This window comes from Kryptolebias marmoratus, linkage group LG13 (genome assembly GCF_001649575.2).
Source record: "Kryptolebias marmoratus isolate JLee-2015 linkage group LG13, ASM164957v2, whole genome shotgun sequence".
Lineage (NCBI taxonomy): Eukaryota > Metazoa > Chordata > Actinopteri > Cyprinodontiformes > Rivulidae > Kryptolebias > Kryptolebias marmoratus.
In genome coordinates, this window is record NC_051442.1 from 18,560,384 (window position 1) to 18,588,283 (window position 27,900).

General features: G+C 43.3%; 1 protein-coding gene across 3 annotated transcripts; it reads left to right on the plus strand.

Moving 5' to 3' along the window:
• Positions 1-9,073: 9,073 nt before the first annotated feature.
• kif4 (kinesin family member 4) lies at positions 9,074-27,888 on the plus strand. 3 transcript variants are annotated; one of them, XM_017412481.3, is made up of 31 exons: positions 9,074-9,270; positions 10,572-10,717; positions 10,867-10,981; positions 11,468-11,658; positions 11,747-11,836; positions 11,934-12,100; positions 12,349-12,443; positions 13,443-13,562; positions 15,180-15,355; positions 15,545-15,606; positions 15,701-15,833; positions 15,991-16,049; positions 17,597-17,702; positions 17,841-17,945; positions 18,570-18,728; positions 18,939-19,042; positions 19,187-19,331; positions 19,565-19,675; positions 19,790-19,873; positions 19,978-20,076; positions 20,162-20,317; positions 20,403-20,500; positions 21,885-22,014; positions 22,121-22,291; positions 22,376-22,495; positions 22,573-22,650; positions 23,741-23,842; positions 23,948-24,106; positions 24,930-25,055; positions 26,924-27,037; positions 27,147-27,888. In XM_017412481.3, exons 2-31 carry the CDS (start codon positions 10,592-10,594, stop codon positions 27,342-27,344), a joined length of 3,699 nt encoding a protein of 1,232 aa, XP_017267970.1. In that variant the 5' UTR covers positions 9,074-9,270; positions 10,572-10,591; the 3' UTR covers positions 27,345-27,888. The 3 variants fall into 3 exon arrangements, with proteins under 3 accessions (XP_017267970.1, XP_017267971.1, XP_017267972.1); XM_017412482.3 differs by having other exon boundaries at positions 22,376-22,489; XM_017412483.3 differs by having other exon boundaries at positions 22,376-22,462.
• Positions 27,889-27,900: the final 12 nt, after the last annotated feature.

The following is a 27,900-nucleotide window of genomic DNA, read 5'->3' on the forward strand; positions in this document are numbered from 1 at the left end:
CGACGCCATCCAAAGCGACCTCAGTCGGTTCCCCTTAAACGTACAAGTTTCAGGGAGTCTCCGGTCCGAACAGGCCGCAGATGACAGTAGCCAGGCGGTCCAGATGTGAAGCTCGCAGCCTGCGCGCTCTCGTAGTCCCGCAGCACACCTCTCCAAAGTGGAAGCCGGGAGCTCGAGTATGCAGGAACCCATAAAAGCTTCAGCACAAACTGCGCACGGCGGCTCGGACGGCGCAGCCTCTCATTGCACCAGCTCTGCTCCGCCACTGCCTCATAAACTTCTAATTATACGACGGGCCCGGAGTGCTGGAATCCCAGACGCCGGGGAAACGCGGAGGAAAATGGCATCTGACAATGCGGGGCTGGCATGGCACAGAGAAAACGCGTCGGCGCCGAGCGAGTCATTTCAGTACCGCTAGCCCACAGTCTGCACCTGCATCATGACTGCACTTGGACCTGGCTCTCTAAAATCTCAATAACAGCCCCCCGCCTCTCGCGTCAAATGGAGGGCTGAAAGTTTTCAGCATTAGGTTTGTTGGGAGGCTGTCGTCCGCTCATGTGGACACAGAAAGAGGAGCGCTCTAGTCCGTGGACCGTGTGAAATCCGCTGGGTTTGGCGAAGAACCCCCCCCCTCCCTCCCTCCGCATCTGCCTGTCAGCTGCTACAGCTCTGTGCCGTTCGGGTAGAAGCCCAGCGAGCAGTCTGTGGGCACACAGGCATCGGTGTCGTCGGCACGCCGGAACCGGATTCAGAAAGCGCTCTGCGCCCGCTCGCTACACATACTGCGTAGCTTCTCGGGGTGTCTGATTTGCGATTCAGAACGGAACGTAAGGGCGCTGTGGGCGCGTGCGCATGCGCCGTGACGTCAGCTCCCCCCCCCACCCCGTTTCCCCCTCCGTCAAGTAGTAAAAGTCACAGGACCGTAGATGGCTCGTGAACACTCATCATCTGGAATAACCTTATTATAAATCTCCTGACTAGTCTTTGTTACCATAGCAACATTGTGTGTGTGTATGTGGGGTGGGGGGTTGCTGGAGGCAGGAAGTGCTAAAGTTATCAAAAATATTTATTTCTCATAATGCATGCAGAGATACACCTGCACACCCCTACCTCTAGTTTTTGTGTAAAACCGAATAAAGTTATACATATTTATAAATACACATATATAAGATGCAGGCAGGGAAAGCATACCTGGAACGCCATAACCAAGTGGCTGGAATAGTGTACAGGAACATCTATATCGAGTATGGACTGGAAGTCCCCCAGTTAAAGTGGGAGACTCCGCCTGAGGTGATGGAGAATGGCAGGGCTGAGATACTGTGGGGCTTCCAGATCCAGACTGACAAACAGGTGATGGCTGACCAACCAGGCATTGTCGTGATAGATAAGATACAGAAAAAAGCAGTGGTGGTGGATCTCGCAGTCCCAGGAGGCTGAAACATCAGGAAGAAGGAAACAGTCCATCCATCCATCCATCCATCCATCCATCCATCCATCCATCCATCCATCCATCCATCCATCCATCCATCCATCCATTTTCTTCCGCTTATCTGGGGTCGGGTTGTGGGGGTAGCAGCCTAAGCAGGGAGACCCAGACTTCCCTCTCCCCAGCCACTTGGGTCAGCTCCTCCGGAGAAATCCCAAGGCGTTCCCAGGCCAGCTGAGAAACATAGTCCCTCCAGTGTGTCCTGGGTCTTCCTCTGGGCCTCCTCCCGGGGAAGACCCGGGACCGGGAGGGACCGGGAGGAGGACCTGGGGAAAAAGGAAACAGTAAGCTTGAGAAACACCAAGGGCTGAAAGATGAAATAGAGAAGCTGTAGAGAGTCAAGGCCTCAGTGGTGCCAGTGGTCATCGGAGCACTCGGTGCACTGACCCCCAAACTGGAAGAGTGGCTCCAACAGATCCCAGGAACAACCTCAGAGATCTCTGTCCAGAAGAGCACAGTCCTAGGAACAGCTAAGATATTGAGGAGAACCCTCAAGCTCCCAGTAGAGGACCTGAGCTTGAAGTGAAAGTGGAACAAATAGGAATCGTATATTTCCCTTCATCATGTCATCATGTCATATTTTCAACAGACAAATGCTTGATGATGGCCTGAGTTAGCTTCTTTTGTCAGGGTCCAGGGTCTACTGTTTTCCGTTTTTTTTTTGTAATAACAAAGGCTAAAAATGCTGTTGGCAAAAAGCTTTATCGTTAATTTAATTTTTGTAGATCTTCTCAAGACCCCTTGCTTGGTGTTTCTTGACCCCAACTTGGGAACCACTGCTATAAAAAAGTTCCCTCCTGCTGCTAAAGTAACCTCAAGGTTAACCAATGTTCTTAGAATTTTCTCCATTACAATTTTATTTTGATCAGTTTTTTATTTTTATTTGTTGAAGCCATTATTTTTTTTTTTTAGCTTCCCAACTCAGTTCAGCTTAAGACCGTTTACTTAACTAGTTGCTGCTGAGATCCGCCAGTGGTACTTCTGCTGCAGCCTGAGAACCGTGGCGTCTGAGCTCAGGTCGAACTCGGGGCTGGTGGGCGTCACTCGGCACTTCTAATGAAGCTCGGGAAATTAAATCAGAATTTCTCAGTGATCCGTTTGGTGTCGGCGTGGAAACAGCAGCTGTGATCGACCAAACGGGGCTGACGGGAGAAGGGGAAGATGTCAGGGCTAATGAGCGTCAGGGCAACAAAAGGGCTGCTGCAAGTTATATTCTCTACTTTCTGTAACCTCTTCTAATTCAAAGTAGTAGCTGTGTGTTTGGACTTTTTCTTAAGGGATTTCTCGTCGCTCATTTGGTGGAAATAATAAAAAGCAAGTTGCTGACAGAGACCAAGTTAGGTTCATATCTCTGTATGGCTTTGCACCCATAAAACATGGTCGGTTTATCACCCATTTGTCAACAAACACTGACTGTGTTTGACCCTTGACTTTGACTTTGACCCGTGAGTTTTGACGCCCCTGATTTAGAAAAAGAAAAAAACTGAAAAGCTAGCGAAGTGAGATTTATTTATATCGCACTTCTCAGCAGCAAGGCAATCCAAAGTGCTTTACAACACAGAAACAACAATCAGGTTCTGACAGAACTAAATACAGAAATACAGAATTTTAGCTAATAGTAGGACTGGAATAACTATAACAAAGTAATTTGAGGAAACTAACAAACATGAATAAACTTTCCTCTAAGAGGAACCATTTTAAAATGTCAAGAATACGAATCAAAAAGCAATACAGAATCAAATACAGAAATAAAAATCATCAGTCAAGTACCTCTAGCTAATGGGAAGATTGGTATAACTATAACAGAGTAATGTTGATATAAACATGAATAGACTTTCCTCTAAGGGGAAGCATTTCAACAGCTAACCGAACGGTTGATATAATGATAATGAGAACAAGTCTTTAGTATACTATGGGAGTATTTTAAAGTCTATTTTGTAACTTGGATAAAAACTTTCATCTAAGAGGAAATATGTGAGGTCGTTACAGTGAGAACAGGTCTTAATAGACCATTTGAATATGAATACGTTTTCCTCTTAGAGAAGCATTAATAAGCTAGATCGATTCATGTCCAAGTTCCCCTCAGACCTTCCAGGATCTCCTCTGTCAGAGGAGGATACTTCCTCCATGAGAACGTTCGTACCGGCCTGCATGCCGTCAGGGCAGAGACGGCGCACGGATCACAGCGGGCCTGAAGCAGAGAAATATCAATAAAACTGTTCGTGGTGAAGTCCACTTTGTTTTCGCACAGTCTTGCGCAAACATATTTGAGTTCACCGTTTTGATCATTGAAGGGTTAGGGTTAGGTGTAAATCGTCCGCCACCTTTAATTCCAGAGTTTTAGATTAACATCCTCTCACGTTTAGAAACCATGGACTTGTATGTCTTGCAGTTCAGAGTATGCGTTACGAATGACTCTCAGCTACTACCACTTTAAAGTTGAGCTCAATATCTGTAACACTGACTGAGCTACAGCCATTTTTCTGTTGGCTTTTTTAGTTTAGCTGTGGCAGCCATCTTGAATCAGGTTGACTCCAAAAGCTAACCGATTATAGATGTGCATTAGTTTACTATTCCCTGAATGTTTTAATAAAATCTGCCCAGTGAGCTATTATTGCCATGAGCTATTTCGCTAACAGACAAACAGCGTTGCCTTCAAGTAAGTAGATGGAAAATCTGAAGCAAAGAAATTGCCCAATCTGCTAGCGCTCAGACTGCATCTTGGGTATCAGTCTCAGCTACTGCCTCACCAAGTTTTAGATCAATATCCATAAAGCTGATTGTGTTATCGTGTCTTTTGTGTTTTCTAAGATCAGTCGGCTGTGGCGGCCATTTTAAATCAGGTTGACCCCAAACTTTAATGACTTATAGATGTACATATATTAATCACTTGCTAGGAGTTTCATTTAAATTCATTCAGTGGTTCATGAGAAATTTTGCAAACAGACACACATACGAGCACACCCTTGATCGTTCTTGGCGATCAAATCACTGTTAATCTTCAAGCCAGGTTAGCTGGCCATAATATATATGTATATATGTATATATGTATATATATATATATATATATATATATATATATATATATATATATATACATATTTAAAGCATATCTCAGTAAAACACATGCATCTTACTTCAGGATATTTATTCCTATACCGTCACTGAGTTTGTGTCATATGATGTGTAGATGAATTATCACATTACAGCTTCAGTAATGATCCTCACTAACACATCAGAGCTGATGTTTGGCACCAGAATCCAGTTTTCTGAAGTCAGCTGATGCATGTTTTTGGATTAAAATTAGGTTTAGATGTCCACAGCCAAACTCCGTTATGGAGCATTTCAGCACAAAAGTTTAAAGCCTCCATGTATCTGTGGGTTAGTGGCGCTAAACAGAGTGTATTCAACCCAAAAGCCCAACCATGCAAGCGTCCGTTTTCACATGGGTGATGTCATTGTAATGCAATCCATCACATCCAGATCAGCTTTTGAAGCTATAGCAGGAAAAGGGTGAAGCGGGTTGAACTTCCTGCCCTCAAGAGCAACAAAGTCAACGTGGCACGCAGACAGCACAGCAGGCCAAGCTGAGAGCAGGTAGCATGTCTTTATTTGCACTAATTTAGACGACGTTAGTGGTAGGTGTTTAGGAAAAAACAGAGTCCGAGAACCAAAAGGTGTGCTTCCGTCATTTGCTGCCTCTTCTTTTCTCGGCAGAGGGGACAATCTGGCGTGCTGTGTAGAAGAACTTCCCACTCCAGCAGCGTCTCCGTCACCTGTAGGACAGCAGCTGAATGTGAGGTCACACGTGATGATAACTCATGTAATTAGAAGCACTCAGTCCTCCGCCAAGACCACAGCGGGATTAAAAACAAGTGGGATCCGGATCATAATCTGGATCAGCAGCAGAATTTAATCCATTGGTTTTTTTTGTTTTTGTAACAACTCAACATTTCTTGAAGATTTCCTCCAAATCTGTTTGTTGGTTTTTACCTGATCTTTGCTGACAGACAGACAAACAAACCAACGGACACAACTGGAAACTAAAGAATCACAAATAGGAGCAGAGACAACTTTTAACAAAGGGGTTACCTCTGACCTTTACCCCATGAACCCCGAAATCAACAGGCATCATCTCTGACCCATGAGGTGTCCAGCTGTGCAGCTTAACTTTCCTGTTATACAGCTGTATAGTTAGAGCACAGGATCAACTGTGATGTTGACCTTTGACCCCATGAACCTTGAAATCAATGGTGATCACCCTTGACCTGAGAGGTGTCCAAAGGTGCAGTTTAATTTTCCCCTGTTACACAGTGGCAAAGTTAGAGCACAATGTTATTGGAGACCTTGACCTTTGACCCCGTCACCTTGAAATTAACAGTGATCACCCTTGACCCACGAGGTGTCCAGCTGTGGAGTTTAACATTCCTGTTATCCAGTTAGAGCACGGGCTGATCTGTGACCTTGACCTTTGACCTTGACTAATCACTGGATCACCATCAACATCTAATCTCTTGTTCCTTGGAGCATGTTTGATGTTTCCTGAACATTTCCTGAAAATTCATTCATAACTTTTTGAGTGATCTTGCACAGACAGACAGACAGACAGACAGAAAACATAACCTCCTTAGCGGAGGTTATTAAAGGTCTAGTGTTCCTCCAAGAAATGGACGCATGCATGCTCACACCCGCAGACACAGGCAAAAACACCGTCGCCCGCCGTCTGCCCTGCGTTTGCGCTAAACGGGGGCGTTCAGAACAGCACGCTTTCCGACTGGAGCGCGAGCCATTCTGCTGAATAAGCAACAAACGTCGGCAACAATTAACATGAAGTGAGACCCGTTCCTCGTTGGAAAAACATGACTCTGCTGCTCAGGGTCAACAGCGTCAGTCTGAGGAGGAGAAGAGGCCGAGCCCATCATCTGTGTGAGCTGGGAGGGATGAACTCCATCCGTGTTGCTGCAGCTCCCAGACTGGTGTGTGTGTTCGTTTGTCCCCAACATTCAGCACTGGCTGGACAGGATTCGGTCACACACCTCACAAGCTGTGGGAACTGAAGATTTTATAGAAATGGTAATGCACATAAAAATGCTGTCTGAGTGCTTCCACTGGACCGCCTGCTTATCTCTCTCTCTCTTTTTTTTTTTCCTGCAGAAGCCTTGTCATCACTTTATCTGAACTCAGCTGTTTTGCCCCTCTGGCTCCTTGTGTAATGACCTTTCTCTTCCAGCCAGGACAGAGTCACTATTGTAGGCTGAAAGCTCATCTCACCAAGAGAGCGAGACATGTAATATCCTCCACTCACCTTCCTTTCCTCTTCAGAAACAAAAAGAAAATGAAGAAGAAGAGGAAGAAAATCATTTCTTTTTTTTTAATAAATTACCAATCCTAGTTGCACTTGCTTGGACAACTTGGTCCCGGCGCTTTCTTTTGCTCTGGCTTATTTTTAGCTCTTTGATCGTCCGCAAGCTGTTTGGAAACTGGTGATCTTTCCATCTGTAGGTGGTTCCAGATGGTCTGCCCTCTGAGTTTTATCAGCTATACGTTGATGATGTGTTAAATCTGTTGACGGATATGTAGCATGAGGCTTTGCAGTGGCTGAATGAGAGATTCTTTTCATGAAGGAGTCATGTGTTCATCGTAGAAAAAAGGGTGGGCATGCAACTGATATAACTCCGGATATCTGACTCCTATAGTGATTATAGTGATTATAAGATACTTGCTAAGATAATGAAAAAATAATGAATGTCTTTATCATCAGTGTACATCACAATGAAATTAAAATGTGCAACTCCCAGGTGCAAAAATAAACACTTTAAAACCACTTATACATATTACATATAACAAAGTGGTTTAAAATGTAAACGAAAGCTGAGTTCAATGATTTCCAAAATGTCATAAACCCATATTTTATTCACAGTGGAACACAGTTAAATATCAAATGTTAAAACTGAGAAATTACACCATTTTTAGGAAAACTACAGAAGCCACTGTTATCAGTGCACAGTTCAAAAGCCTGCCTCTCTGATGGTATGGGGGTGCATTAGTGCCTTTAGAGCAGCCTACACATCTGGAAAGGCACCATCAGGTTTTAAAACCTCCTAGCTGAGAATGTCTTTTCCAGGGAAGGCCTTGCATATTTCAGCAAAACGATGTTCAACAACCACAGACTGCATCCATCACAGCAGCTGACCTGCCTGCAGTCCAGACCTCTCACCAGCTGAAAACATTGGACACATTATTGAACAAAAATAAATCAGGCAACGACGACCCAAGACTGTTGAGCAGCTAGAATCCTCCATCAGAGAAGAATGGGACAACATTCCCTCTAAAACCTCCAGCAGCTGCTCTCCTCAGGTCCTGGATGTTTACAGACTGATGTTAGGAGAAGAGGAGATGCTTCACAGAGGAAAACATGGACTTTTTAAAAAATGTGTTGCAGCCATAAAATTCAAAATGACCTTATTCTTTCCTAAACGTTCTACAATTTCCTCATTTAAATATTTTATATGTTCACCCTGTTCCATTGTGAGTAAACGTGCAGTTAAAGGGAGGCTGATGTGGGGTCATTTATACACACTGAGAGAGATAAACCTGAGGAAACAAAAAGATTTTATATTTTGGGGTTAGACCGATAGGAAGCCTTTGATTGTGTTTTCCAGAAATGACCTCCTGGCAGGTTTCCCTCAGTCCTTCCCTCACATGGTCACATGGTATTTGGCTGTCCTCTGAGTGATGCCCCTCTGTGTTTTAACCATTTAATTCAAAGACTGAACACTGACAGGAATCTGTATTGAATACAGGGATAAAGTCACTGCCATCGCTAACGCCAACAATGTCACTGTTGTCATACGAAACAAAGAAGAACTGGATATTTTAATTTGGCTCCTAAATTCTTTATGAAAAGGCTTTTGGTGCTAAACGAAATCATGATAAAACTGACAGAGTTTGGATAGGAAAAGACAGTGTTAGAGCAGATATTAACATTAATGTTAAAGATGGAGGGATGTTTTCTGGCAAATTTCTGTTAACAGACTTCCTGTTTGACCTGTTGTCTTAGAGTTGTTGTGTAAAAAAAACATAAAATAAAATGTCCACTGTGATGAAGATGAACCTCCGCAACAACCTTTTGACTGACTGCCTCCGAGCACAGGAAACCTTTGGGATCACCTACGGCGTTGGCTACAACTCACACCAAAATGAAATGTTTCAGTCGATCGCTTCTATTGTTTGTGTGAATCTGTGGAAAATAAAATGAGTCTTTCAACAGACTAATCAGTGCTGAAACAGCTGTCTTAATGTGCTCAAGTGGAGGAAAAGCTGAGACAAAATGCAACAAAATCTTACCTGAAACGCTTTAATATTGTATTTTATTATGATAAAAAAAACAAATATCTATTTTTCTTGTAATATATGAGATGTTTTGGCTGTTCTTTTTTGCATAATTACCAATGAAGTTGGCTTTATGTGCGAAAAAACTACCACTTTAACCACTCTGCCTGGCAGTTTTGCTTTTGTCCTGTAGAGGTCAGTGTGTCTCTTCTTCTGTGGTGCCGCTGACATTTAATCAGACGAAGAAGAAGGAGGAGAGGGCGGAGCCTAATGTTTAAAAGTGGCGGGAGGGAACTTTATCAACTTGGCTACCATTTCTACTAATATTCGCCAGAAAGAGATATATTAATAGTGGCATAAGATACTGCTATCTGTCGTCAGACAGGAGTACCGCATGCAGTTTTCCTGGTTTTCCCGGTTTTCCTGAAGCCCTCCTGGAAACCTGATAAAAGGTAGGTTAACGTCCCTCTAACAACAACTTTAGCTAGGCTACAAATGACTCCACCTGTAAGGTTACCTGTCTGCCAACTGGCTGCTGGCCTCAGACAGGTCTGAGTTTGTCTTCAGTACAATAAATGAACTCTGACAGATCATAAAGGCTTCAAGTCGTTCGGCCATTGTTGGGGGGGGGGGGTGTATGAAAATAATCCCCCCTAAATTACATTTTAATGCAGCTCCGTTTTTAGGTGACGCGTAAGCTTCGTCCCCAGTAATAATGTTTAATAATGTAAATAAAAACACCGGTTTGATCAGTAAAAGATGGCACTGGATGGACTCAGTCAGTGGGCACAATGACAGCAGATTAATGTCAGATTAATAATCTGTAAAGAGCTATTCCACCTCATTTTTACCGTAGGGACCATCTTTGACCGGTGCTATTTCAAAAAACTACACCACTTGCATTGTTTAAACTTGGACTTAAATCTTTTATACTTAAAGCAGAATCGTTCAAATGTAATTTGTGAAGGTTTTACTTTACCTGTGGAAACTCAATAAAGGTTATTATTGATGGTTTTAGAGCTGTTCAAGTTCAAAAGCTGAAATACTGTTCAAATCTGGTGTAGGAAATTCGTAAAGTAAGAAGCTTTAAAGCATAATTTGCGATTTGTGAAGCCCTTTAATTTGAAAATTCAGCAAAGGGTGTTTCCAGTGTTTGTTTGTCCTCCGCCATCTGGACAAGATCTGAACCGGTCCAGTGTAAAACCCACAACATTTAGGCTCTTCTGAGCAGAAATACACAAACACGGCTGTGATTTGTGCTGAACTTGGCTTCTGATCCCAGTTCAGTGTTGTGAGCTCTTTCTCGTCCACTGTTTAAATAAAAAACAACAAAGATCTTGTTTCAATACAACTCAACCAGAAATGCCAAGAGCAGATGAATCACCCACGAAGCCTGACATTTAAAGATGCAAACCTTAAATTTATTAATTTATTCAAATGGTGCACAGCGACACGTGTTTTAAGGCAGTAGACTTTGCTTCAGTGGCATAATTTCTTCTTCTGTGGTTATAAGTCAGTTTATATTGTTCCCACTTGTAGCTATGAACACAAAGATTTGTGTTAATCTCTTTTGCTGATCGTTACATTTATTTAATCCATGTAACAAGAAATGTAAGGTTTAATATAGTCCTCTGTGGGGGTGGCCTTTGAATTTATAACTCGAGTTAGGCTGTCTTTGGCAAACACAGTGATAACTGTTGCCTTTTCATTATTAATATGTAATAAAACACTTTTATTTATTTATTTTTTTAAGGTTAGCATCTGGACTCTTGCATGATGACGCATGAGGATGAGAAGGTGATCCCGGTGCGGGTTGCCTTGCGATGTCGCCCGCTGGTGCCAAAAGAAACGAGCGAAGGCTGTCAGTGCTGTCTCACGTTCGTCCCCGGGGAGCCGCAGGTAATCTGCTCGGCCGCAGTCTGATGGAACCTACACGTTTCCGTTGTAGTAATGGTTTCTAACAGGACCGTGAAGACAGTTTGAGTGCAGCGTGTTTACGTGCTGGAGGGAAAACGTGGGTGATTTGTGTGTTTGTGTGTTTTTCCCAGGTGGTTGTAGGCACAGAGAAGGCCTTCACGTACGATTATGTGTTTGATCCAGCCACTGAGCAAGAAGAAGTTTATAACACAGCTGTGTCCCCTCTTCTCTGTGGGCTCTTCAAAGGTAGATCTGTTTTTATTGCCTTTTGTCATGAAGGGTGGGCGATTACGTAGTCGTCTCTCTCTGCATGTGTTTTAACAAATATCTTAAGACTGATTTTGTTGAAACTCTCAGGAATTAATCACTGGATGTACATCTACAGCTGATTAACCTTTGGAGTCAGCTCAGTGTAAGATGGCCGCCACAGCTAATCGACCACAAAGATAACCTTAACTCAGGCGGTTTCACAGATGCAGAGCTGAAGGTTTATGTGGGCGTAACTGAGCGCTGTAAACAGTCGTAGATGTACAACCAATGATAACTTTTTGCAAGTTCCAATCAAATTTGCCCCATGGTTCACGAGATGTTTTGCTAACAGACGGGCATAAACATCATCGCTTGCCTTTTGGCAGCAGGGGAGAACTAGTTAATCCGTCATGCTGCTGATTTTATTTTTCTTCTTGTTTGCTGAACCGGTTTGTGTCCCCTCTGCACCCTGTCCTCCGGTAGGCTACCACGCCACGGTTCTTGCATACGGACAGACAGGCTCGGGAAAGACCTACTCAATGGGAGGAACGTACACGTCCACTCAGGAGAACCACTCGTCGGTCGGGGTTATTCCCCGAGTTATCACCAGGATCTTTGAAGAGAGGCAGAAGAGGACAGACTGTGAATTCTGCCTGACGGTTTCTTATCTGGAGGTCGGCGGGCGACGTGTTGTTCACTTCGTATCGTGTGTAAATTTTATTTTTTACCCCTGTCGTCTCATGAGTTTAGTTTCCTTCTTAGATCTACAACGAGGAAATCCTGGACTTGCTGTGCTCATCTAAAGATAAACCCGCCATCAGCATCCGGGAGGACCCTAAAGAAGGCATCAAGGTGAGCGAGCGGCGGCCGTGTTCGGCAGGGAAAAGCCATCGTCTTGTTTTTTGGTTACAGGTTGAGTTTTTCAACCTGAAACCCCCCTGCTCCTCAGATCGTTGGGTTAACCGAGAGGCAGGTGCTTTCTGGAGCCGAGATGGTGAGCTGTTTGGAGATCGGAAACTGCGCGCGCACGGTGGGCTCCACAGCCATGAACGCCGCCTCGTCGCGCTCTCACGCCATCTTCACCATCACGCTGGAGCAGCGCCGGGAATCGGACAAGTTAGTCCAGTTTAACGTTTGTGCTTTTAGCCTTCAGATTTGGGTTTACTGGAGCTCCCTTTTTTGTGACGGTCACAACAAGTCAGCTAGCCAGAAAATATGAAGCTATGAGCATTAAATGAAAGACCTACTTGGTGTGATGTTTTCTTCACGGGTTATGGTATGCAGTGATTACAGGCCCGCTTTCCTCAAACAAGCGTCAGTCGTTTATGCCACGAGCTGAATATCTGTTCAAACATGTGCTGCAGAGCGGATTCGATTGTTTCCAAGCTGCACCTCGTGGATCTGGCTGGTTCAGAGAGACAAAAGAAAACTAAAGCAGAGGGAGATCGTTTGAAAGAAGGTAACCACATTTTTCTACATGTCACGAGTCACTGTGCAGGATAGATTTGGTGCATAAATGCTGTTTGGCACCATTTTTGAAAGGCAAAACAAAAGTTGAGTTATATATTGAGATTTTGGGAGTTATGTCTTTGCTTTTGTTGGAAAAATATAAAAATTATTAGCTGTTTCTGACATTCATTTGTTAGTGTTTTTATTCCAATCCTAAAGCATGATATTTAGTTTTCATAATTTCCAGCTCTGGAGAACTGTGCTTGTAGAAACGTGTGTTTTCAGGCTTTTTTTTTTTTTTTTTTTTCATTGCTCTATCAAGCAGACCACTTTTCACATGTTTTGAAAATAAAAGATAAACATTGTGCTGTTCACTTTTAGCTCAGTTTTCCCACATTAAGCTTTGATTTTTAGTGTTTTGATCGTCAGTATCTTTTGGTTTTTGAGCTCCTGGTTGAGAACCTTTAGGTCACACGTGGAGAACGTACGATCCGAGGGCCAGAAAGGAAAAAGTCTGGAAATGTTTTCCAAATTATCTGTGGAAGAATTTCATTTTTCCTGTTCAAAATGCAGCCCTTTCATTGCTTTTATTGACTACCCAGTAGTAGCATCTTGCGCCTCTTCAGGTTGTTTTTTTTACTTTATATTTTTACTATAAATTTACAATAATCAAAGCACCACAGTATAAACATTCACAGGAAATTTAAAGGTGTTTAAATTTTAAAAAAGGGATTAAAAATCCACAGAAAAGTTTGGGAAATCTGAGTGAGGGAAAGTATGTAATTTTATAATGGAAAATGTGTAAGAACCCTGCATTTATTTTTTATTTAAAACTTTTATCTTTTATCTTCAACTTTATGACTTTTATCAACAGTTCCCAGCACTTTTATGTATTTATTTCTACAAGGGATGCCTGAATGTGCGCGTCACTGAATGTGTCTTTTTGTTCAGAAAGTGCCTTTAATGAAACCTCTTATCTTGTGATGCTGTTGTTTTTTTTAATCTGCAGGCATCAGCATCAATCGTGGCCTTCTGTCTCTGGGTAATGTGATCAGTGCCTTGGGGGACGAAAGCAAGAAACACGCCTTTGTTCCCTACAGAGACTCGAAGCTCACCCGCCTGCTGCAAGGTAGGCTTGGATTTTACTGCTGGAAGTACAGACAGGGGGGGGGGCGGGCTCACAGAGACTGACGAATGAAAATGTTGGAAGCACAAAATTAAGTGTTAGTTTCACTTCATGTAGAACAGAGCAGCTTTACTTGATGTCAGATTAGCTGTTAGATAACACGAGCTCATTATTCGTCATCTTCCTGCAGTATTTTACATTTTTATTAATTACTTGTCAGTCCTGTAGTGGGTTCTGGTCAGAGCGTCACGTAGGGCTGCCTTCACAGTCATGGCTTTCACTAAGTTTAGAAACGCTGTTTAAACGTTGTTGGGTCTTTTAATCTAATCAGACGGTGGTTTTTATTCACAGCAGGGTTTATGAATATCAATCCACGATCCAAACTGCTGGTTAGTGTTCATAAACGGCGTCGTGTTTAAAACAATGTTTATGCACTAACGTTATATTTGGTTTATAAACTAAACTGATGTTAGATCAGTGGAGTCCAGTCCTGGTCCTGGAGGACCTCCATCCTGCATGTTTTAGATGTTTCTGTGCTCTTCAGCGGGTCTTCTGTTAATCAATCACTCATTCAAATCAGGTGTGTCAAAGCAGAGAAACACCTAAAACATGCAGGACTGTTAGGAGATCTGCTGTCATCAGTAAGTAGACGAGCTGGGATCCGTTAGCTCTGTGGTCGTCTACAGAAAGTCAGAGGAGGATCAAACCTGGATGAGAGTTAGCATCGTTAGCATCGTTAGCTGTCTCCTGCCGTCTTTATGTTGATTTTTAGTGTTGTGTGCTGATGTCATGACAATGATCTGGGGGTAATCAGATCTCTCTGTTCCATATTCCCAACTCAGTTGTTATATGCATTGTTTTGTCGGCCATGACGGTCCTGGTGATCATCAGAATCAGAATCTGAAGAGTTTTCATCAGAATCTGAAGAGTTTTCATCTGATTCTGCAGATCCAGCTGTCGATTCAGGTTCATACATGTATGGTTATTTATCCATTCCTTCCCTGAAGTATTCCATCATTTCTCCATGTTCAAAAAAAGACTTCTTCTTCCATTTCCACTAGTAAACAACCGGACAGTAGTGGCATTCTTGGCTGGCCGTGGCACAGCGCTCATACATGAACCATAAACACCCCGTAAATCACCCACTTCAGAAATGATTGACTTAAAAAGTCAGATAAATGGGTTGCTGAAATGTTGTGTGGATGTGTTTGACTGAATAACATTCATTAAAGGTCAGTTTTTTGAGATTTGATTTCAGTTCAGCTTTAAGGGACGTAATGATGTCTGGACAGGGCTGTGAGGAGACTTTTCTGCTCTTTCTTTTACATGTTTTTTTTTTAAATTAATAGAATCCGTTAAGAAGAAGCTAGTCATGGCATTCTGTTTGTACTTTAAAATGTTGGCATGCAGATGATGTATTCCAAAAACCTGAGACATTTTGATGCTCCTCTAATGAAGTTGTTGGGTGTTGGCGACTATTGTAGCTGTCAGTTCAAGCCCTACTCTTTATTTAACAGAATAAAAACCCAGCTCCTCCTCAGAAAAGAGGAACGATGAAATATGGATGTGCAGTAATTGTTTTTTTTATTATTAATAACCTGGATGTTTGTTTGTCCTCAGATTCCCTGGGAGGCAACAGCCACACTCTGATGATCGCGTGCGTCAGTCCTGCAGACTCCAACATGGAGGAGACCATCAACACGCTGCGATACGCCGACAGAGCTCGCAAGATTAAAAACAAGCCCATCGTTAACGTTGACCCCAGAACCGCCGAAATGAAACGACTCAAACAGCAGGTGCAAAAATGAATACTGTGGGGGAAGCATTATTATTATCGGATTTCAGCTTGTTTATTTGGAAATTAATTTATTTGTCTGTCTTTCTATATTTGTCTTTGTAAAACACAACATGGAGAAGAACTGAAAAATTAAAACGCTGTTTAAGTTATATTAACTAATCAAAATGTTTGTTTTTCTGTCCTTTAGGTTCAGGAGCTGCAGGTGATGCTGCTGCATGCCCGAGGAGGGGTCGCTCCCATGCTCTCCGGGTAGGAAAAAATCAACTTTTTCTTCTCCAGATTCCTCCAGGGTGTCACATAAATGCGTTCCGGCCGTAACGGTTCCACGTCCCCTGGGTTACAGGGCAGGCTCGACGGAGAATGCGACCAAGCTGCTGGAAAGGAACCGCGCTCTGGAGGACGAGAACAGCAAGCTGAGCAGGGAGCTGAGCGAGGCGGCCGGACAGACGGCCCTCATGTTCGAGAAAATCATCACGGTGAGGCGGAAATCACCGATAATTGTCCACAAAATCGAATCTTCTTCTGCTCAAAAGTTAATAATTAGAGCATGTGTGCTGGAGGAAACAAATCTGTGTTTAAGGTTCTCTGATCTTTCAGTCTGTTTTGTTGTCATTCATATTCTTCACTCTCCAGACAGAACAAGCAAATGAGAAGCTGCAAAGCAGACTGGAGCAGCTTCGGCACCACGCAGCGTAAGTTTTTATAAACGCAAAACTAAAAAGTACTTAGAACAAAACTTTAGTATCTACTGAAAATGTGAGCTTCTCTAAACGTGTCGCGTTGCCGTGACTTTTTGTTTGTTTTTCTCTAACTCTGCCACGCTCTGGTTCGATCTGGATCAGTGTGGACGAAGCAAAGGGCATCATGGGAAAGTGTGGATTATAAAAACAAAGTGATCTGTTTAATGTCCCCCTGCCCTTTGGTTCTTGTGTTGGACATTTGTCCTCCACACATACTCCTGTTTGACACAGTGGGGATGTTGCAGCACCTTCATGAGGTTATGTAGACATGAGATTTTCTTTTCTTTTTTTTTATGTTTTGGATTGTTTCAAATATGCAACGGATTGAAACCTTGTTGTATTTTGTTCATGGGCAACAATTTGCCTGTCTGGGGGGAGGAATCTGCCTTTATATTATTTATCACCCGTCGCTTCAGCAAACACAAAAATGGCTTTAACTCTGTGGATTTTAGAAATGTTGAGTTCAAATTTGGCGTGGAAGTAGCTGAGACTGATCTGCAGGTTTTACTTCCCAAATCCGATTTTTTTTTTTGTGTGTGTGTTGTCGTTCACATTACATTTTAAATGTGAACTCCATCAGACTCCAGTGTGTCCTTCATCTGGCGTAAAAATCGGATGAAATGTGACACAAACGTTCACCCTGCGGTCGCTTTGAAAAACATTGGATATGTATCCGACTCAGTACCACTTACAGAAAAGCTGGATTGGATTTGTCACCTTCGTACTGCCATGCAAAAATCTGATATGTATAGGAGCACAAAAAGAAGAAAATCTCTATTAGATCACATTTGAACGTAGCCTAAGTTGGCATCACTGCCTGCACCCAGCCCCGCCCCGCTTTGCTCTGATTGGATAAAACTTTGGCTCTGGTTTGCTGTTTTTGGTGAAAGCAGCGTCGGCCCCTGCATCATACGATTGGATGGCTTTAACAGGACCACAACAAAAAAACACGCTTTGTTTGTTTGGTTTCGGGGTTTTTATCACATTTTTTATAGACGATGGAAATCCACTGTGGCGACGGAGAACTTTAACTCCTGCAAACATTTTTGGTCAATCGACAAAAAGTAGTCGGCGAAAATGCAGCTGAATGAAGGTTTGATGCGGCGATTTTCACCGGCTGCCTGCTGATTTTGAACCCCCCCCTCTGTTAGTGATCAGTTTTTCTGAAGGTAATCATTTAAAAATGTATACTACTGTAACAGGATAGAAAACCTCGGTGAAATGAACACAGATTGTAATGTATCGTAAAGGCAGATGTGCGGGGCGTCACTTGAATAAGCCTCATGACCTGCTGCACCGCGGCGTTCCCAGCGTGGTTCAGGCTCAAGTTGTGCCTAAAAGGATGTTTTTTGATCCGAGCAACTAAGAAGTGCTCGGATTCAGGGTTTATTTTATGCAGCGGACAAAGAGTTGCATGTTTCAGACCTGAATCTGAAACATGCACATTACCTTCTTTGGTTTTGCTTGTTTTGTTTGACACTCCTGTCGTTTCTTTCCAGATGTACAGTTGATCTCCAGAAAGTGCTGCAGACGCTGGAGGACCAGGAGCTGAAGGAGAACGTTGAGGTGATGAAGAACTTACAGGACCTCATCTTGGAGCTCAAGGTACTCTGATCGATTCATACAACCACCCACCAAATCTGCTCCAAGTCTAAATTATTTATCTGCAGTGCCTGTAGGTCAGAGCCGGTGCTGCAGATGTTCATGATCTTGATTTTTATTTATTTTTTTGTTCCTCATAAGAATGAGAGCGCGGGCATCTCGGCCTCCATCGACGCCATGGAAGAAGGAGAAGCTCCTGAAATTTCAGGAAGTGACAATAAAAACTCACCTGTCGAGTCTCAGTCGGTACGTTTTCAACTTTTTCTCTACTCGCCTGAAACCTGAAATAAGGTTGTTTTTTTGTTTGTTTGTTTTAAAATGAAGACTGTCACAGTAAAAAAATATAATATAAACAGGAAAACCCAGCTTGTTGATTTGGATCATTTTATTGCAAAAGAAACGTCGACTGCAGTCACTTTGGTGGGGTGGGTTTGAATCTCACCGCTGCCACCAACAAGATGAGGGAGACAGGAAGACTCAGCTTGTTGATTTTATTTATTCATTCATTTAGTTGTTTATTTTTTTAACATGGGAAATGTTGAGCAGAGCAACCCGGGGATGAAACCGTTTCAAGCGTCAGAATTTGTCTAACCTAGATAATAAAAACATCTTTTAATCAAGCTTATGAGAGAAGACCACCAGTTTGGTCATAAATGGAGGGCCGTGTCACTTTGAGAGCAACATAACTCGTCATGAAACTGAACAGAGATGCACCAAACACGACAGTCCTGTTCTTCACACCTCAGACGGCCTGTCAGGATGTCATCGGTGAATCTCATGTTTCATCTCCTGCTGTGTGTTTGAAACTGCGGATTGATTTCGATGCCAACGTCCCAAACTCGTGTCCAACGATCTTCCGCCTCCTTTAAGGATTCTCCAGAGAGCTTCACAGCCCACCACGCGCTGCGGCAGGCGCAGCTCTCCAAGGAACTGATTGAGCTCAACAAAGTGTTGAGTTTGAAGGAGGCCTACGTGAAGAAAATGTGCGAGAATGACAGTCAGCTGGAGCCGATGCAGTCGGAGCACCAGGTGAGAGGATCCACACCGTGTCAGTCAAAACGAGCAAATTGTTTAAAAGGAAAAAAAGTTAAGCTGATTTCATTGTGTTATGATTAACATCCCAAGCGTTTTTTTGCGGGAGAATCTGTAAATAAATGCTCCAGTTTGTTCTTTTATAACAATTGTAAGCCACATTTCGTTAGATATTAGACTGATTTCTCTCTACACGTTGTTTTACAGAGAAATGCCCAAGCTCTGCAGGCTGCAGTGGATTCGCTGCAGAAGGAGAAAGAGGAACTGATTTTAGCTCTTCAGTCTGCAAAGAAAGACACCAACCAGGCGAAGTATGAAAACCTTTTTTTGTCTGCTGCACCTGTAGCAACGCTGCTGCTAAGATGCCATCCGAGCAGGTTTCCTTTCATTCCTGTTGCTCTAACGAGCCCTCGCTCACTTCCCTTTTCCTCTGGACGCTCTCCCGCTTCATCCAGGCTCAGCGAGCAGAGGAGGAAGAGGCTTCAGGAGCTTGAGGCTCAGCTTGTGGACATGAAGAAGAAACTTCTCGATCAGTCGAAGCTGCTGAAGCTCAAAGAGTCGACGGTTCAGAAAGTCGGCAAGCTCATGCAGGAGATACAGGTGACCCAGGAGTTCCTCGGACTGAACGTTGTTGAGAATACAATATTGGATTGAACAGAACAGTTTTCATGTTATTTTTCTAAGCAGACTTATGACTCATATAAACTGAATAATGTGTTAGTTTGTCAGTTCTGCCTCAGTGTATAGACTTCTGTAACATGTCGACCTTTTGTCACAGTATAATATACGCATTTGTTCTTTAAGCAAACCTCAGAAACGCTTTGTTCTCGCAGGCTATGAAGACCCAACGGATCCAACTAATGAAGCAGATGAGGGAAGACTCTGAAAAGTTCAGACAGTGGAAGAACAAGAAGGACAGGGAGGTCCTGCAGCTGAAGGAAAAGGTATGTGGAAGACAAATTCGGAGGACAATCTACACTCAGACACCATCTTTGAAGAGTTGTTGAAAGTCGTAGCTTTCTCGTTTTCAGTGTCAGCCCTTTCTTTACGTCTTACAGGATCGGAAAAGGCAGTACGAGCTGCTGAAACTTGAGAGAGATTTCCAGAAACAAGCCAATGTCCTTCGTCGTAAAACTGAAGAGGTAAAGTCTTTTTATTATCTGCATTAAACCTATTAGGAGTTTTTATGTTGTATACAAATGGGCAAAGCACTTTGATATGAGTAATTTTTTTTCTTGAATTTCAGGCGGCGGCAGCGAACAAGAGACTGAAGGATGCTCTGCAGAAGAGAAGTGAGGTGGCAGAGAAGCGCAAAGGGGCCGAAGGAGCTGCTGCACGAATCAAAGTATGCGCCGAGAAGAGAAACTGGGACTGCTCGAAGCACTCGGTGTTTGTTTGCTGCAGGGTTACGGGCGTCTTCTCTCTTTCAGACGTGGCTGCTCAACGAGGTGGAGGTGATGGCGAGCACCGAGGAGGCCCAGCGCCACCTCAACGACCTGCTAGAGGACAGGAAGGTCCTGGCTCAGGAGATCAGCCACCTCAAACAGCAGATGGAGGCTGGGGAGAGGCCTGCGTCCAAAATCAGGGTGAGCTGAGACATCTGCACTGCTAGATGAAAACCCCAGCAAAGAAAACGTCTCAACCTTTGCCTGTGGACGTGTTTCCATGCAGCGTCGAACACTGATCATCTCTGAGCTGGAGAGGCCAGGGGCCCTGGAGACACCTCTGTCCAAACAGGTGGAGAACTTGGAGACGGAAATCGGCCTCAGGTGAGAACAGAAGAGAAGCTTCTTATTCCATCCATCTGTTTATCTATTTTCTTTATCGTCCTTTTTTTTTTTTTCTTGACTGAAAATCTCAGTTATTGTTGGATGTACGTCTACAACTGATTAAACCTTTTGAGTCAACCTGATTCAAGATGGCCGTCACAGCTAATTGACCATAGCCAACACAAAATGGTTGTAACTCAGTCAGTTGAGCTACAGTTTAGTGTGGTAGTAGCTGAAGGTGATCCCCAACTCATATTTGAAAACCGTGGTATGATGTGCATTAGTTTAAGGAATGCTTGTCATTTTCTAACAGTTTGTCAATTATCTTTATTTGATTTATATTTAGTAGTTGTAATCAATGATTTTTAGGCTTCGTTCACACTGCGGGCTAAAGGTCCAAATCAAGATTCTTCTTTTTCTTCCAATCCATCCCAGGTCGCTTTCATATGTGCTGCTTTATCTAATGAGCTCAGTCTGAGTGTTTATGTCCCCGAGATAAAAGGATGTAGATTGATCCAGATATTGATGCTGATGTCGTTCAGGTTGAAGCCTTGAACGCCGCTCTGTCCAGTGTTGAATCGAGAAAGCTCCCTGGTTGGGAAGTGACGCGTCTTCATCTACAGAATGGACAGAAGTCTTGTTGTTGTTTTTCCCTCTTTGAATGCGCCATGTTGTGGATGACTGAGAACCTACACCAACATGTGACATCCATGTTGGTATCGGATCAGGTCGACACGCGAGTTGGTTTGATCTGCGCCTGAGTGGACGGAAACGGGACACGAGCAAATGAACGCAGGACAAAACCAGCCACGATTATTTAGTCGCCAGCTATTACGCGACAACTTGAGAACCGATACGCACACGCTGACGAGTATCCACATTTACTGCTGTAAACACAGCGCGCTGCGTGGGACGTCACGCCGCCTCCTGCGCAGGTAGCTCGCTCCAGGACCGTAGACGGCTCACACTGGAGTCTGGTGGCGGTCGCGGTTAAATTTATATCAGGAATGACCACGCCAAGAAATCAGAATTAAGCATTAAGACCTGCAGCTTGAACGTAGCCTTAGTCTCTTTCTCTGTAGGTTGGCATGGTTTTATTTTTTGTTTTTCAGTAGGTATGAGTTTGTAGTGTCATTTGTAACTACATTATTTTGTCTAATAAAAGTCAACAGCTGGTTTTTACTCTGTGAGGTTCTACTTTGGAGTCTCAGCTGACCTTCTTCTAATAAAGCCTGATTGTAACACATCTGGACCTGGACTAGCAGCTTCACACGAACTGATCCTGTGCTTTTGTAGATTTTTTACCTGACATTAATGAGCGTCACAGATTGTTTATCCATTTGATCTCCTGTTGCCTGACTGAAAGTGATACTTATCCCAACAGGAACGCGCAGATAGCTGACCTGCAGCAGAAAGTCCTGGTCGCAGACGCCGAGGGTCGTTTAAAACAACGAATCGATGGCTTCACAAGCATCGTGGAGGCCAAGTGTGCTCTTAGGGTCCTGATGTCTGAGGTGAGCTAAAGGCTGATGAATTATTCATTTGATACGTTTTATTGTTTTTGTTTGTTTCCAAAACCTTTTCAGCGTTTCATTTTTTTACCCTGTTTTTTTATTCAAGCTTGTGTCATCCAAGACGGCATGCTCCAAGCTGGAAAGTGAGCTGAAACAGGAGAAGGGAAACCTGCTGGACTTGAAAAAGACGCTGGCCGACGAGAGAAACGTCATGTCAACTATGGACGTGGAGCACCAGCAGCAGCTGGTGGAGCTCGAGCAGCGGCACCAAGAGAAGGTGGAGCAGCTTGAACCGCTCTGCAGACAGACTTCTGTTCAGTCCTGCTCACTTTTAATTTTAATTTATTTTTTCTTTCCGCAGGTTCTCTACTTCCTTAACCAGCTGCAGAACAAACCCATATGTGAAGAGTCCGCGGAAACGAGGGAGGAAGAGGAGCAGAGCTCAAAGGAAAGGGAGCTTCTCCAGCGCCTCAAAGTTCAGGTTTTTGTTTAATGTGGGTTTTGTTGGAAGTAGTCGTGTAGAAATTGCCTCAACAAGTTCTCTGTAACGTCACACAGGATGAAGAGCTCGAAAAACTGCGAACATTAAGTGAGCAGAACCAGAAACTAATGGAACAGAATGAACAATACAGACAGGTATCGTCAGAGTCTTTATTTATCTATAATTATATTTATTAGATTTTATATCTGCTGTCTTTATACCGCTGTTGTTGTCGTCTCTGTTGGTCTGAGATAAAATGGACAAACGATAATCTGCCTGATAACTTGTAATCCCAGAAACCGGCCCTGTCCATCATAACTTATCTGTTCACTAAGTGAGACTCTCGTTATCATAAATGAACCAAAGAAGAAAACCCTGAATATATAAACGAGTTATGTGCTGCAGATTTGCTTTTGTAGTTTGAATTTTTGATCATTTGTTGCGTTTCAGAGACTAAAGGGAGAAAATGTAACTTTTTACAGCCGATTTGTGCAAATAATATATAATATATAAGGAATCACTGCAGGATACAAAGTCAACAATTATCACAAAATTTGCCGTATCGTGTTATATTCCTGATTGTGGGACGAGTATTCAGATCCTGAGATGCCTTCCTCGAGTTCCGCTGTCGTTTCTCTTCAATTTAATTTCTCCAAACCAATCACGATCATTCAGAATTTTTTTTTTTCCGGCCACATTTCTTCCTTGAAGACGATGTGTCCCCACTTTCCTTCCAGTTTTTAATAATGCGTTGGACAGTTCTTAACCCAATTTTAGTAGTTTCTGTGATCTGCTTGATGCGTGCCGATGATTTGACCCGTCTCAAACAGACTGACATCTTTTCCACCACCATGGGATGTCTTTCAACATGGCTGTTTTAAAAAAATGAGAAGCAACTCATTGCACCAGTTGGGGTTAAATAACTTGTTGCCAGCTGAAACATAATCGCCCTGCAGTAATTATCCAATAGGAGGCTCGTACCTATCTGCTTAGTTTAATCCAGGCTACAAATCATCGTTTTTAATCCACGTTTGTGCAGAAAATTAAAACCTGACGAATGTGCAAACCTTTCAGTGAATACCAACAGAAGTTTGTAGCTTCAGGTTTGTGTTCGGACGATAAAAATTCCCCTCAAAATCCGAAAGTCTGCGTCTGGAAAAGTGAGGAATGGTTAGGAAGAGAACTTGCGTCCTGTAAGAAACACTAGCATGAAGGCATGAATTTGTTTTTATTTTCCCACATCAGAAACTCTCTTTGCTCCACTTGGCGAGTGAGAAGAAAGTTCTTGTGCCCACAACCAAGAACCAGAAGAGTCCGGACGACTCGTTCGAGTACGTTCCTCCCAAAGTGAGTTGTTTTTTTTTAAACAGCATTAATAATGATCAGAACAAATCTGTGACTGCCAGAAAGAAACTGATCGTCCTTCCTGTGTTTTGTTTTTTTGAACGAAAGCCGAAAGCGAAGCGCCACACCACCGCTAAAGCCAAGCTGAACACAACCATCACCATCGCAGAGCTGCTGTCACCCAGCGAGGATGAGAAGGAGGAGGAAGGGGACGAGTGGCGTCCTGAGAAAGAGCGCAGAGCCTCCAAGAAATCCAGGCTAACCGGGGTAAGACTGGGCAGCAGCTCTGGGCCATCTTAAGATTAAAAAATAAAAACAGTTTAAAAGATAAAAAGCTAGAAAGAAACAAAAAGTAAATACGTAAATTGACCCCGCTCATGGTGTCTCCAGTGACACACAAATCAAAGAAAATGTCATTTTAATATTAAGGCTTTTCTGATTCACTCCTGATGTTTTTAATGTTGTTTGACATTTTCTGCTGCAAACTCAGGTTTGAGTGAAAAAGATTGAGACTGAAAAACTGAATTTCAGGTGGATTGATGTGAACCAAACATGCGGCGCTTTTCAGACCCCATCATAAAGCAGCCTGTTTCACACACACATAACATTTTTATTTATTATTTATTGATTTAGTTTCCCTTCATCCCCATCTTGTCCACGTCAACTTTCAATCCTGTCCTGAAATGATTAACTGAAGGAAAACTCTAGTTTTTACCAAAGTTTTGAGCAAAGAATGTTGTTTTTCTGTATTTGAATTTGTTGCCACCTAGTGGTGGAACTTGGGTATTTCAAAGTTTTGATTAAAATGGAGTACACAGAGGAGGGGAAAGGGTTTTAAAAGTATCCAGAGCAGAGTAAAGGGGTGCCTTAAGGTTGTGAAATCCATCATTTTAGTTTGTAAACGTTCTGTGTCATAGATCCTGACAGTTCAAGGGGAAAAAAAGATTTCCACATTAATAAATAAATTTCTGATTCAGCACGCTTTAAATACTACGTCTTTCAAAGTTAACCTCACGGTGCAGCGTCTCTCTGTGTGTTGGAACCTGTTTGATGCTCTCCTGAACCCGACCGGTGGTCTCTCCGTCCTCAGTGTGCGTGTAAAGGTCGCTGCAGCAACAAGCAGTGCAGGTGTCGCAAAGGGAAGCTGGCGTGCGGCGAGAACTGCCAGTGCGATCACGAGAGGTGTCGAAACATGGACAACCAGGAGCCCGAAAAGGTACGTTCCCCCAGGGTTCTCCCCAAACGGGGTTCCTGTGGAGGCTGTAAAAGTCAAGGAGTGGATAATCATGAAAAAAAGGAAATGGAAACTGTACAGACACAGTTCTTTTCACAGAAATCAGATATAAAGTTGATTTAGTCGTTTGATGTGTTTTTCCTTCACTTCAAACCTTTATTGTCCCTCAGGGAGAAATTTGCTTGACAGCAATGGTTAAAAGGAGGTAAACAGATTAATGGAAGCAACCTGACCCAGTTCAGCCACACAAATATGCTTGTTTAAAGATGTCAGTAGTAATAAATATATAAACACTTATCACTGAGGAGATGACTCTGTGTGTCTGTGTGTGTGTGGGGGGGGGTTACTGAGAGCTTTACAGATGGCTCTTTGTCCACATTACAACCTGAGAAGGATGAACAGAATCATTTAATTATGTGACTTTTTTCCTTTTGTCCAACGTGATCCGTATACAAAAGGTAGAGCTAAAATCCTACAGTAATCACCAAAAATATGGCATAAGTAGTCAGAACAGAATACAGCTAGCATGTTAAGCACTTAAATGTAAACCTGTTTAATAACTCCGTCCTGACTCTGCTGACGATGGAGTACGGGTTCAGAGCTCCTCCCGTCTCAGGATTTTTTTAGTTTTCTTGTCATATTTGCCCTAATCTCTAATACATTGCTAATTAAAAGCCCAGCAATCCTGAAAGGAGCGCCGATCACTCACCATCTTTCCTGCCCGACGTTTGAACTAAGGAGGAAATGATGTAGTCGGAGCTGTTTTGGTCAAACCTTAAATATCTCTGCGAGAGCTCGTGTTTCAGGGTCTGTGTTGTGAATGACTCTCAGCTACTGCCTCATCACATTTTAGCTCAGTGCTTGTAAAAACCAACTGAGTTTGAAGCACTTATGTGTTGGATAGTGGCGGCCATCTTCAGTTGGATTGCCTCCAAAAGTTGATCACTCGTGGACGCACATCCAGTAATGACCTTCTGAAAGTTTCAGTCGTTCATGGGGTGTTTTGGTAACAGACGCATATCTTCCACCTTCTCCTCTTCTTCTGTGGCTGATAATTTCCCCCCTCCTTTTTTTTGTCCTGTTTGTATTCAAGATGAGGAGATTGTTACCAGAGGTTTATCAGTTCAGGGTACACACACACACACACACACACTGTTGCCTCAGTTACACTGGGTATCTGAGCTGAACACAGTAAATACTGTAAGAATGGCAGCAGACACACACACACACACAGGTGGTGTTTCTGTGGAGTCTTTAATATCGCAGCTCTGTCTGCTCAGTTCGTGTAAATGCCGGGCGGAGGTAGGAGTCAGAAATGAAAACCCCAAAATGGCCGCAGCTCAGCCAGCCTTACAGATGACGAGCTAATATTTGCCGTGGTAGTAGCCGAGACTAATCCACAACTCGCGCTCGGAGCACTGACTGCTCCCGTAGGTCTGTTAGCAGAATATCTCATGAACCACTGATTGGATTTTGATGAGACTGGAAATGGCCGCCACGGCTGTTCAACCTTTGCCAATCCTAGTCAGACTGACAGAGAATGGGGTTAGGTTTCTGTGGTAGTGGCTGAGTCGTCCTCATCACGTGCTCCAAGCGTAAACACATCTCAGGAGGTGTGCCTGAGGAAGACGGCTGTGGCGGCCATCTTGAATTAAAACTCTATTATGAAAGGAGGCGGGTGATAAGTTAGTTTAGGCTTTTAGGAGGTTCCTTCGCGGCTCCTTCACGTTGATCCTGTAAACGGGCTCGTTTCTTCAAGGAATAATTAGAGTTTCTGCGACTTCTTCGTTCACGAAGGTTCGCTGAGGATCGATAAATGGTTTCAGTTTCGGACTGTCTGCTCGTTTCAGGACGAGGTTCACGCAGAAGGCGTCTCCAGAGACTCCGGCTCTCTGCAGGAGCCCGCGTGCGACAGCCCCGAAAGCACCTTCTTCCAGCCGCCGTCTTGCACCCCCACGAAGAAGGTAAACCAGACGGAGCGGCGCCGCTGCTGTCTCCATGGTCTCGTTCGTGATTGCACTGGTTTCCAGCGTCTTTCCTAAAATGCCCGATGTCTTAACGCGCTGCCCGTAGGTGCTGAAGGAAATGGGAGACATGGGCGACACCGCCGCGGAGCTGAAGCTGGACGGGAAGCCTGTCCTGTCAGAGGAGAACGAGGAAGAGGAGGAGGACAGAACAACAGTCAGCCTCCTCAAGAAGAAGAAGCGACTCCTGACCAGCTTTCAGAACAGTTTTTTCTCTGGCTGCACTCCAATTAGAGAGGAATCCTAATCCGGTTAGAGCGAGTTAGGGATTTTCACTCTCCTTCCTGCTTTGTGTTTATGTCAGTAGTGTTTGTTTTTATTTTTTATGTAATTAAATTTTTGTACTGTAACATGAAATTAGCAGCTGGTTCTAACAATTTTTTTTCTGTGTTTGTTTGTGGAGGAAAACAAGAGCTGAAAAGTACTGTTGCATTTATTGAGGTGAATTAATTCTGAGTATGAAGTGATCAGGAGGCTGAGCAGAACTTTGCAGACCAGGTTTATTCCACCAGTCTCAACCAACACACACACACACTGCTTTTAGATTTCATTGTGCTGTTCATTGTAGTTACAGAGCTTAATAAAGTCTTAGTCGCATCTTTATTTTAATAAAATGTTCTGTCTGCTGCCCCTCAGAGGCGATAAGGTTTATTAAAGGAATCTTCTGAATGCAAACCTGAGCAGGTAACATACTGACTAACATTAGAAATAAACACTTTCCTTCCCCTCATCATAACTCCTACTAGAATACAAAAAAAACTAGCTAAATAAAATTGCAAATTCCTAATGTCTGATAATGAAAT